The sequence below is a fragment of the Ostrea edulis genome, chromosome 1, assembly GCF_947568905.1.
Source record: "Ostrea edulis chromosome 1, xbOstEdul1.1, whole genome shotgun sequence".
NCBI lineage: Eukaryota > Metazoa > Mollusca > Bivalvia > Ostreida > Ostreidae > Ostrea > Ostrea edulis.
In genome coordinates, this window is record NC_079164.1 from 460,371 (window position 1) to 473,462 (window position 13,092).

The window sequence follows — 13,092 nt, forward strand, 5'->3', positions numbered from 1 at the left end:
TAACATATAATCAATCATACATGCAAATTAATATTCGGCGTGTGTGACCGGTCGACAGGGGATGCTTACTCCTCCTAGGCACCTGATCCCACCTCTGGTGTATCCAGGGATCCGTATTTGCCCAACTATCTATTTTGTATTGCTTGTAGGAGTTATGAGATTGATCACTGTTCGTTATCTTCACCTAGCATTCATGGAACAACAACTATCCTCGGGGAAAGAGTGTCCACCAGCAGAAATACATGTTGAATCCTTAAATAAAACAGTAAAGATACCGAATGTTGATCAATCTAGTATCCAATGAGTAAATCTTCACAGATAATTTAACAAATGTTTATACATTTGTAGCTATTTGTTGGGGGTCAGTCGTATCCATAAGTACCAACTGGAGAAGATCGATGGATATCTGTAGATTAGGAGATCAACAGCCTTCATCTGAGGACAATGCTACAAAGAATGGTTCTTGGGTGGGCAAAGTGAAATATTCGTTCCCTTGGGGTAAACAAACTTTTATACTTCTTTCACATTCTTTGGCATATGAGTACTTTAGCAGAAACTGTCAGATGTTGATTGTAGTTGTAATTAAAAGATATATATAGCCCCCTATCAACATTAGTTTTCTAAAGTGCTTAACAAATGTTAGAGAAAAGATCATATAAAATCGATGTGCATATACATGTGAATAATATATTCATAATATCAGAATTAAAATGCATAATTATTATTATTAATATATAGCGCCTAATGTACATGTAATGATATGATTACCCTAATAACATATAAACCAATTTAAAACAACCCTTAGGAATAATGAAATACATAGAAAGGACATAAGTATAATAACAAACTACAGTTCAAATAGCAACTGAAGGATTTTATGTGCGGTATTTTGGTTGGTTTTTTTTAATGAACTCTTTTCATTTTTCATGGGTTAGGGTATCTCTTTGTATTAATTGTGTCATTTGTGTTCTTAACATTTCAATAAAAAAAATTTCAACTTTTTAAAAAAAAAAATTAAATACTTTACATCATACTCAAATCTATCACTGTCAGTTGTAGGAAACAATAGTTTGATGTCATGTGTAAGAAATACTAAGTCGTAATCTGTACATGATAAAAAAAAAAGTTCTACGTACGATTTTTTTTTACATTGATACGCTTTCGTAATATCACTATATTTTATAATTTGCAATACTGTAAAAATATAGATACTGAACTACATGTGTAATTTTGAAGCACATGAAATTACCCATAATATTCAAAAATATCTACCTATGTCCTACTGAAGAGAAAAATCTGTCTAACGGGAGAATACAAACTTTGACAGGGAATGTGAGTCAATGTACCCTCCCAAGAATCCATATAACTAATAATATAATGATCTAAATCCTTCCCACCTAAAAATTTATTTCAATACTGAAAAAGGTCAATTTCAAAAGGTGGTATTGCACGTCTCATGTTAATTTCCCTAAAGGTGTTACATGAAAGATCGATAGTATAAATTTATAGTAAATATGAGGTCTTCAGTGACCCGGTAAACCCCTTGAGTACCCACAGAACTTACCCGAACATTGCGTTGTTAGTCTCTTCCTTAGTATCGGTACTATAGTTCTTTATGAATGGCTTCTACCTGTCTATCGCTCTAGCTCTCATCCAAAAGTACCTCTCAGCGGGAACTGTCATCGGGGTACCGAAAGTTGTCTACCAAACAGGTCGTACTGGGGAAGACTTCCCAGATACTAGAAAGTTATTCAAATAAATGGTAACACCATTTGGAATGTATGTTTTGATTCAAAATTTTTTAAAAATAAGTTTTAAAGGCGTGTATTGACAAAAATTAGCCAAAATATTTTGAGTTTCAATCAAGCAATAGGCGATTTTTATGATTTTTTTAGCGTTGAAATAGAGAGATAACCCCGAATTTCAGAAAGACTGCCTCCGTGAATCAAAATAAATTTAGCATGAACATGTTCTTCGAGTTTGTTTGGGGTTTTTTAGCTTTCGCTTTAAAATTTTGTTTCACGAGGACTTTTTTGTAAATTTAAAAAAGAAAATGAAAACAACACCGATAATATTTTCAACTTCACCCGTACGTTAATTTTTCGTAGTAAAGTGTGGTCTACCGCGTAGTTCAGTGGGTAACGTCGTCGACCTTTATATGTGAAGATGTTTCCTTTTTTTAAAACGATGGGGTTCGAATCCCTCACGAACACAATTTTTCGTATACGTTTTCCTTCTAGATTTGTTCTTAATTGAAACACGCTTCTAGTTTTTATAAATGTTTCATGTCAAATCCCTGTTTATTATAATGTGCCAAGTTTGAAATAAGCTTCCAACATGGACACTATTATCCCAGCACTTTTGCAGATAGTATAACCCAGGGTCATATACAAGACGGTGCGCTGTCTTTATTATGCACTTAATGAGGTAAAAGACTGAAACAAACAAGAGAAGTAATAAAAGGACTGCTAATTACAAATATCCGATGTACATAACGGTTAAAGGTATTACGTGAGTATTTTAAAGTAATAAGCATAGTTGTGTTGACAATACTAAATTATAAGTACACAGATAAATTGTATTTAAAAAACTAAGAAATGTTACATAATGAAAATATTTAGAATTTGAATTTGACTTTATCATAAACTTGCTTCCATAGAAAAATTAGTTAAGCTCGTACATATTGTAAATTAAACATATGACACCAATGGCACTCCATAGAAATTATTCAGAAATAGGTTACTTCTATAAATGATATACAAAGCTCGAAAACCAAAATAGATAAATAAGTATTCAAAATACTAAGAGAATCATATATTGAAATCCAAAAGACTAATTACACTGTGTGCCAGCTTTAAGTAGACAAAAAGAATGATTGGAACAATCGACAATGCATTGCATGAAACACACGCACAGGTAAATAGGAAATAATGTTCGAAGATTAACTCTAAACGGTTTGAAGATAAGACAATATTATAAGGGAAGATAATTCAATGTCAAAAACTATATCAACAAATAACGATAACTCTTCACAGACACTGTTTAGTTTGTGAACAGGACTCGCAACAAACACGCCGAATACAGCTCGCAATACCTGTGTTTTAATAGTCAAGGTTGCTGACGATAAGTTATATGTTTTTTCTGAATGAAAGTTATTGACGAAGCATATTGCCTTTTACGAAAAATCGTTGTGAACTTTGCAAAGCTTTAGAAGAATTTTTAAGGCCAAACAAGGTAAATAACTGTTAAACTATTTGAATGAAGAATATGATATGTATTCCAGCAGCAAATTGATATGGTGAATCGATTTTTACAGGTACATGCATGTACGTCGAATTATGTTGAACTTTAGTAATGCGTATCAATCTTCCCATATTTTGTTTCGTGTTCAGAGTCATGCACAATTGACATTAGTTGGATGTAGAAGATAATACATACGAGTATAGGAGCTTTTAGATTGTAGTAGTAGAGAACATTAAATATTTGATACACTTGTAACATGTAACCGTATGCATTGTATCTGATACTCCGAAGAAAAAAGACAATTCAATTATCACGATTTCAAAAATTATGTTTAGACTACATGTATAATGTATTGACACAAAATGTATTAGGTTTGCCCTTAGTACTGGGGAATCCTACAGGTATTTAAAGGAAAAGACAACCCAAAATATTTTTATATGATAAATGATAGGATTCATCATATTCAACCTCACATTGGGTAAAATGCTGTGTGAAGTGTTTCATACCGATTGTTAAGCCGTTCTTGGCACAATGATTTTGACTGCGGATAACTCCGTTTACCTGATCAGGATATAGGGCTCACGGCGGGTGTGACCGGTCAGCAGGGGATGCTTACTCCTCCTAGGCACCTGATCCCACCTCTGGTGTGTCCAGGGGTCCGTGTTTGCCCAACTATCTATTTTGTATTGCTTGTAGGAGTTATGAGATTGATCACTGTTCGTTATCTTCACCTTGCATGATAAAGATTTTTCATACAATTCTGTTGCTATATGGGCTAAATAAGCTTCAGTACTAATTTGAAAACGTCAAAAATTGACATTCCCACGATTTATAGAGGCTGCCATGATGTGTAACTCTTTTGTATTCAAGACAAAAATCAATAATTTTGACGTCACACCGTTTGTTCCGCTTTTGATGAGATACTAAGATCATCCACAGGTGCTTGAGTACAACCCCCCCCCCTTACGAATAAGTTACATTAGTTGATTTAATTTTTTTTCTTCAAAATATTTCTAATGCATGTCAACAACATCTTGCATATCCATCAAGTCCAAAATAATTCAAAATAAGCCCTTTAAAAATACCCTCACTGCTTATTATAACAGAACTTATATTGACCAGTAAGGGTATTTTTTTTAAAAGGACTTATTTTGAATTACATGTATTTTGGACTTTATGGGTATGCAAGACATGCATTAGAAATATTTTCAACAAAAAATTAATTAAATCAACTCGTGTAGCTTATTCAGAGGGGGTTTCCTGAACCCAAGCACCTGTGAGACCATCAAAGTTGTGCATGTGGTAGATTTTACGAATAAATAGGCTGATGCCTTCCTGGCAAGCAGTTAATTACACTAATGCGAAGGGGATATGTGAATAACGTTTATTTGTTTTGGTTTTTTTTTCGAAATTAGCGATTCAACTAAGTCATTTGAAAAGAAAAGACTACGTAGAATGTGGATCCATCCTTTGCGTAATGACAAGTTGAGGTTCACGACATTTGTATGAAGAATGTTTACCGTCTGCCTTGTCTGCGACTCGACTACACGTCTTCATTTCTCAATTTCGTCTTGCGAAAGAACGGGCTCAAATTCATACAGCTTCAAACTTAACTGTTCGTGACTTATCATGTTTACAGTGCTGCTGATGAAATAAACCGGAATAGACGGTGTGACGTCATCAATTAAACTTCATTGGTTACTCTCTTAGCAGTGAGTAATTTAAAATGCATGATAGATTAATATTGATTTATTTGTTAATCAAGATTTTTTGTTATTAAAGACTTTAAAGACTGTCAATTACGATATCAGTAAGTAATACTTTATTCATAAAAGCAAATACTGTATATTGTTAGGGTTGCCTTTCCCTTTAAATCGCAAATACGCAATAAGATGAAGATCAGTTCTACGTCACGAGTGCTGACACGGAACTCCGATTAGGGAAAGTTACCGCTTTTGTGCAACACCCTCTTTTTGTTTTTTGTTGTTTTTTTTTATTTATTAATTTTTTATTTCACAAATATTGACATAAGACAGAAGAACATTTGCCATTTTTTTTTCTAACCACTTTCACACACTTTCATACTCACACTCATACATTTGTTGGTAAATGCTTGCATTTTTAATATAATTGTAAGAGAAAAATGATAGCAATACAGGGCTTGAGTAAATAGATAAAAGCACACGTGGCTTCAAAAGTAGGGGAAAAAAACATTGCTTGAAATAGCAAAATTATGATTTTTGTAAGTTGTCAAAAAATGTTTTCCATACATGCCAGGTATTTTCAAATTTTTGTATTTCTAAATTCTGATACGCAATACATTTTTCAACCTTGTATTTGTTGTATAGATAGAACAATAATTCCAAGAATCTTGGCAATTTGGTTTTTTTTTTCAAACAAGAAAAAATATATTCTTTTATATAAAGGATAAGGAAGTTTACAATTCTGTTGCCTTTCGACAATGGGAGTTCACCTAATAAAATATTAAGTACATTAAAACCTATTCTTTTGGAAGTTGTTTTATAAATGTGCATGCTCAGATTGCTCCATAATATAGATACTTTTTCACCCTCTTTTTGTTAATATGTCTGTGTTGTGAAAAGAAATCACAAATATTATGAAATAAGAAAAAAATTTGATAACAGTCTGCCTTTTGTTCTTCAGAGACCTCCCCCACCATAAATAATCCCTTCCAAAAATTGAAGGTTCTCTGATGCATCTAAAGGTTTTAAGTGAATATATACAGCAAGTACATGTAGTGCATCATTTGAATATTCTGTTAAAATGAATTTCTGATGCATGTAATCAGAGTAAATAAATCTGGATAAATATTTTTGTTTGAAGGTTACGGGATTTTACAGATACAGACGGTCAACAAAAATAATACATGTTCAGGTAAAATGAATTGAGTTCAGTTGAAATCGTGAAAGAAAAGAAAATTCATTTTAAGAACTGTCCCTGAATACAGTCGTGTATTTAGAATATAAAGGCGGTCTTTTCTTCTTAGATTGTGATGCCCAGGGAAAGCAGTGCGAATTTTGTAATAATCGTATCCAGCTAAATGGTAGTGTTGCAATCTTTGAAGTTCTAAGAAGTTTGAAGTCCGGAAGACATTATATACTTGCTGAGTTTGGACCACAATCTTTAAGAGGTAAATATATATTCCGTTGATACATATAAATAATAATTATTAAAGCATGTCTGTCTCACTTTCAATAGCTTGTAGCTGACTAACTAGGTCATAATTATATGTTTCATTCACACAGGACTACCTCCACCCACACAGTGTATGGTACACAGAGGCGCTTCACATACCGAATATGTCACTTGTAATGAAAAGTATGATGATGGATGCCAGGAATCGGGTACAATAACTACTTTATGCCTCCTTCTCACACCCACCAGCAGATCCTAACACTACGCGCAATTATCTAGTACATGTGTGCAGAATGAACATACAGATCACAAAATTGTAACAAACAACTTACACATCCACATACTACATCAACTAGACAACTATAAACCACAATCTCTATAGGTCTGTCTAATAAAACCCTGACCATGTGTAAAATTACCTTTACATGTCAAATACCGGTATACACAAATTACTGTTATTACATTGAATCATGTAAGAAAAACAAATATCCAAATCACATTTGTGGGACAAACAAATATGAAGTTTATGTTAATATATCAATCAAATTGTTAGCAAATGTGGAGTTCATTAGGTATGTTTGATTGCATGTTAATATACCGTATAGTATAAATCATCTACTATTATTTGTACTACTAGTACTCTAAATCATTTCTAAAAACTTTTCGAAATTTTGTGTTTTATCTTGCAGGTGAAAATGTCGGCATCTATATCACTATATGCTTTAGTGAATGTGGTACTGGTAAAACACAAACAGACATGGATTTTGTACAATGTGACTCTCAAGAAAGCACTGGTGTTGGAAACGGTAAATTATCGTAAAATAACCTGTTTCTATAGATAGTACATCGATTTGAGCCTATTCTGTGCGTAATGCAATCAATCAACTTGATATACTAACCTGAATGTATACAGAAATATTCTGTCCTTTGATACCGGTAACTCCTTCCACATGGATTCTTGGGCCTCTCCTCTTACAACTTGTTTTGTAAAGGTTTGCCATTTACAAATTAATGATCAGTCGTTGCTGAATTTTTGTTTCCACGGTACAGCACGCGCATTAAGATATATCACATTGCTGGACTGTGCTGAATCCCTAATTTGTTTACTTAATCAAGAGACGATATATAAACTATATTGAAATGGTTTTTTGTCCTGATAATACGTTTTGTATTGTCAAATGCAAATTTATTCATATCTTTTTATAGTTTAATTATTTTTCACGATTCATGTTGAAGCAAATTAAACTTTATCCTGTTTAGGACCTCTAACAATCCAAATATCCTGTATTGAACCCCAGTTTACTGAATCATTAAACCGCCAGTCCGTGCTCTCAGTAGACTGGACCATTAAACCGCCAGTCCGTGCTCTCAGTAGACTGGACCATTAAACCGCCAGTCCGTGCTCTCAGTAGGGACGGAGCAGTCCAGCGAGAATTATGCGTTCACCTTCTCTGTACTGACTACATATATTAAAGTATTTATGATGTACCTGCTAACATGCCTGTAAGATTTCATAGCAAGTTATAGCCAGTATGCTGTAAACCATTACCATTCTTCTGCTTATCTGAGGTGAGTAATATATAATCATTTTAAAGAGGTTCACATCTGAGATTTGGAATAATGTCTTTGGAAAATGTATTTTTGATTTCTACATTGAAGGATAACTAGAAAATCAAAAAGAATTTTGGGGGTCGCAACGCTTGTTATGGAGGAACAGTATTCTGAACATGACCTTTTTGCACTTAAAATTTATTCAATTTGACTTGATATGTCGTTGGTTTCAACACAACATAAGCAATACAAATCGATCATTACATAAAATACATACAGAACCTTCTAACTCTACAGATTAAATATTTTTATAATAGTGATGCAATAATCGAGATTATTTGAGTTTATATCAAATAGTCCGTATTAATTTTGATACACCCTGTAGGTCGGGTCTACGTGACTTTAGGGGCTAGATAGTACAAGTTAATTTGTATGCACTACGTCACACTCGGTACTCCCTGTGATCGACCCATTCACTACACTTTTTCCAACCGAAGCAGCAACGTGGTTCTTATATTTGAGGCGGAAACCAAGCATGTGGCCGAGTTTTTTCTCCACTGTTTTGGATTTATTCCCTACACATAGCTTATTGACAATTTTACCTGCATTAGGAATGCCAGCTAAAAAACGAGCAGCGACCCAGAGACCCCCGGCCAGGGGGGTCGGGATGAAACGTAATCGTCGGACAACAGCTCAACTCCGGGAACGAAGTCCAAATCACACGGCCACCTCTTGGACACATCTCCCTGAGGAGATCCTCGATTCCCAATGGATAATGCACAGGATAGCCCGGGTGAGTTTTTCCATTTTTTGTTGGACCAAGTGGCCTATTTACCCTTATCTTGTCAAATGACATCTACATACGATGATATCGGCAGTCATGTCCCGCTTAAACTCAAGCAAAAAATATGGGAGGGGGATTTATTGATCTGTCTGTCCTACTCAAATCAGCTCCGGAATTGGAGCAATTTGAGTCCCACGGGGATGTACAACTTGTCAATGGCAAGCTATGCGTAGTCAAGCGCCAACTTACCTCCTTTTTGAGCATAAAAAAAGTGGACATCATCCTTCATGATTTACATGAGCATCGTACTTCAACATAATCAAACGGTCCAAGCAATTCTTAAGTACATGCAAGATATAAGGCTTGCAGCTAATCGTTCACAAAATTGGCAAAAGTATGACGAGCAATTCCGACTCCGTAAGGTCTCCAACCTTGCTATGTCTTGAGGCAAAATTCACAGCGAATTCTGGTTGATGTACATAAACAACCAATCATTTATCTCATCCCTAGAAGGTGTCAAGCGGTCTATAGGCGTCTCAATATATCAGACTTCCTATATCGTACCAATTATTTGTTAAAATCTTCCATGCATTAACATCAATATGTCGTTCGCCTATTTATACTCCCCATTACTTATATATTGTTCTTTTCATGCGGATGGCACTCCTACGACACATTTTTAGTACCTAGAAGATATTGGCATTTTGCCCATAGTTGCATGATAAAAAATAATGGCTAACTAGGTTAGAAGTTTGTACATTGGACACGACCATGTCATCAAGGCTACTGAGATTGAGTTGTTCCGAACAGATCGCACTCATCTGTATGTCGGTCCTGGGAAATCAATTATTTATCAACAATATTCAAGCGGCCTTGGAATATTTTTCATTTTTATTTTTTTCATTTTTTTCAAACGTCAAGGTTTTTCTTACCCGCTGCACAAGTAATTTAACATTTCGTGCTTGCTGCTGTTTGTCAATTGTGCGTTTACTGTAATTTTTGTGCAACTCCAGGTTCAAGTACTGTGGTTTAATGACTTATTCTTATCCATGTATCTCTTTATTGTATTTTGATTTTCACTCAGTTTTTGATCCTACAAGTTTTTTGGGGTTTTTTTGTGGGAGACATTGTTCCAATGTATGTGGCCGAACTGGGGAGTCGGTAATGGTATGTGATGACTGTTTCTGCTCCAAAACCTGGTTGTTTCCCCCACCTGCTTCTAAAGCAGGGGGAAATTTACAGTACTAAGTCGTACAAGTTAAAACAAGTAAACTAATAGTGGGACCACCACCGGAGACGGTTGGGGCCATATCCACCTTACTTCAGTGAGGGGATGCTACAGTCTGATGCATGTTAGGGGCTTATGTCCAACATGATAATGTACATACCAGGTAGCACTCCAGGAGACAGGGTGAGAAGGGCGGGTCTCGCTTACCTCTTTAGAACGCTGTCATCCGTTCAGGTCTGGGCACTGAATGTTTTACTCCCCCCCCCAGTGTACCCCTTACAAGTTAAGTTAAACTGGCGCACTGGGCGACTCCCCAGTTACCCCACAAAATTTTCACATGCGGCCGATATTGTCCAATTCAGTATAACCCGAATGTGTCATTGCTGTTATAGGAATAAATTGGTAAACGTTGCTTGTGTCTGTTATTTACTGCAATGAGTCATGGACTGTTATTACAGCTAGTTTTGTGTTTTTTTTTGTGGTTTTTTTATCTATCAAACGGATTCTTTAATTAATGACCTCTTTGTTCTTGATATACGAAAAACTTCATGTCAAAATTGAGAGTTTAAAAGGACATATTAGGAGTCGTATCAATTTCTAAATTTTTCGAGATCAAATTTTTGAATTTTTTGCGAAATATTTAATTTTTATACAAAATTTCAAGTAAATTAGTTTTAAAAATTTAAGAATCAGTGTTCTGTTTTTGGAAAAATATATCAACCAAGTTGATAAATTACAACAGTTGAACTAGTTCCAAGTCTCAACTACATGTATCGTAAATCATAAAAATAGAATAAAACTGAAATAACGTATTGTAGTATAAGAATAGACGATACATTGGATGAAACAGCAACTGTAATATCATGCAGATTTAGAACTTTTTGATTAATGAATCATTCCGCCACAAAATATAATCCCAACCAAACCCTTTCAAACTTTGAAATGACACCAAATTTTTCAACTGAATAGGTCTCGGTAATAGATGCGTAATATACTTGCACCAATGGGATCAGTATTGAACCAGTAAATACTTAATTGTAGCATCCTGCTCAATTGTGCTCGAAAGCTCAGGAGCTAACTTAAAGACCCAACTTTAAGTTAACACCCCCAAATTGTTAGTCGTCTGTCAATCAAACATTTAACAATAGATCTCAGGTGGAGTGACATCTGTAGACTGTGGTATGGAGGCACCCCAGAGAGGTGTTTAATAACAATAACGACCAGTACCTACTACCATTCTTTAGATCTTGAGGAAGCCCTGTATTCTATAGCTTTTATAGCATTGACCTGTCCACAACTGCTATTTTCTCGTAATTCAATTGTTTTTAAAAACACCCCTGAACAACGCAATTTTTTTTTGTAATGTAAAACTTATATGGTACCAATTTTGATGCACCAGATGCGCATTTCGACAAATAATGTCTCTTCAGTGATGCTCCGTATTTTCAAGCTAATAACGAAGTGCTTAGCTACTGGGCTGTAGAGACCCTCGGGGACTAACAGTTCACCAGCAGAGGCCTCGACCCAGGGCTCATCATGTAAAACTTATACGGTACCAATTTTGATGCACCAGATGCGCATTTCGACAAATAATGTCTCTTCAGTGATCCTCAACCAAAATGTTTGAAATCCGAAATAACTATGATGCTTTAGAGCTAAGTATAGCCAAAAAGCAGCGTGTCAAAAAAGTGGTGAAAAAATTCGTACAAGGATAAGAACTATGCATGAGGGAGATAATCCTTAATTTTGAAATGAATAGTAAGTTCACCCTCTATACACATGTATTATAAATTACACAATCAGAAATCAAACAATAATTTGCCCATTCATTTCTAAAACTTGTAACTTATTGAAATAATTTATATTATCAATCAATGATATTTCTATATTTATAAAAGAAATTATTCATTAAGCCAATGACTGAAAGGAAAAGAGAGACAGAAGGACTGTGTGTCATCTCGCCATAGGGATACAAGTATTATACAAACACTATGACCACAGAAGCACTACAGACGGCCCTGTGACCCTTCATGTGTTCATCAAAAGTATACACAGCACCCTGATCTCTTGGCTAGGTAAATTCCAGAGAGATAACAATAACTATAGATGAACTCCGCCCACATTCAGTGATCCGTAAAGAAACCGTACGGTATTTTATTTGGGTCTTTAAACGTATTTTCTTTGTTGAAATGGTTCTAAAGCTTCCAAGTACCGTTATTTGTACTTTAAGCTTCAAAAGGTGTATGTTTAATGCTGGTTTAATTTTTGTATGAACACGTGTACGTTAGTGCTGACGTGCAGCATATATGCCATAATTATTATGGGTAGTTCTTTGAAAGTATTGTGTAAAATGTCGTCTATGTAATATATAATATAAAGTAACATATATTATATTACATTCTATAGTGTCCATGGAGAATTTAAAGTCAGAATTCAACCTGACAACTTGTATGTGTATATATATTTAGTTGTATATATAGTATGTACTTTACTTTGGTAAGTCCTAGCATACAGCTTGTGCCAACAAGTACAATTGTAGTAACTAACATTTCAGCAGTTGAGGAGCATGAATATTGATGTGGTGTGTGTCCACGTATACTCTCAATACATCAGCCAGCAGGAGAGTTGACAACAGTATCAAGGACGGATGCCAAATCTAGGGCAATCAACACATCATGCAGTACCGCAAAACAGGAAAAAGAAACGAACACATGTATTTTCATTTCATGTTAACAAAAATAAATTTGTGATATTGTTAATCTTGTTTTAGATATTCACATTCAAGCACAGTAATCCGTGACAATTGTTAGACCGTTCTTGGCACACTGATTCCGACTACGGATTGCTCCGTTTGCCTTGTTTGGATGTGGGGTTTACGGCGGGTGTGACCGGTCGACACGGGATGCCTACTCCTCCTACACACCTAATCCCAACCCTGGTATATCCAAAGGTCCGTGTTTGCCCAACTCTCTGCTTTGTATTCCTTATAGGAGTTTTGAGATTAATCACTGTTTGTTTTCTTCACCTTTTCATTTATAAAGGATATCTTTCATTTCACAAGAAATCAGTAATCTGCATTCCAAGATCAATACACATCTAAACAAAAGTTTTGATATACAAACAAGATGAA

General features: G+C 35.0%; 1 protein-coding gene across 8 annotated transcripts in view; it reads left to right on the top strand.

Annotated features, from left to right (window-relative positions):
• The window catches only part of LOC130051230 (uncharacterized), a 31,603-nt gene extending 18,882 nt beyond the window's left edge, over positions 1–12,721 (top strand). For 2 of the 8 annotated variants that reach the window (XM_056152820.1, XM_056152825.1), the window contains 5 exons: positions 6,251–6,394; positions 6,510–6,608; positions 7,089–7,205; positions 8,562–8,743; positions 12,517–12,721. In XM_056152820.1, the coding sequence (XP_056008795.1) occupies positions 6,251–6,394; positions 6,510–6,608; positions 7,089–7,205; positions 8,562–8,743; positions 12,517–12,591 (617 nt within the window). In that variant the 3' untranslated portion in view covers positions 12,592–12,721. Of the gene's footprint in view, positions 1–348; positions 499–6,087; positions 6,139–6,250; positions 6,395–6,509; positions 6,609–7,088; positions 7,206–8,561; positions 8,744–11,875; positions 12,038–12,516 lie in introns of those variants that run through there. The other 6 variants (XM_056152821.1, XM_056152826.1, XM_056152822.1 and 3 more) reach the window with 5 other exon arrangements.
• The last annotated feature ends 371 nt before the right edge of the window (positions 12,722–13,092 follow it).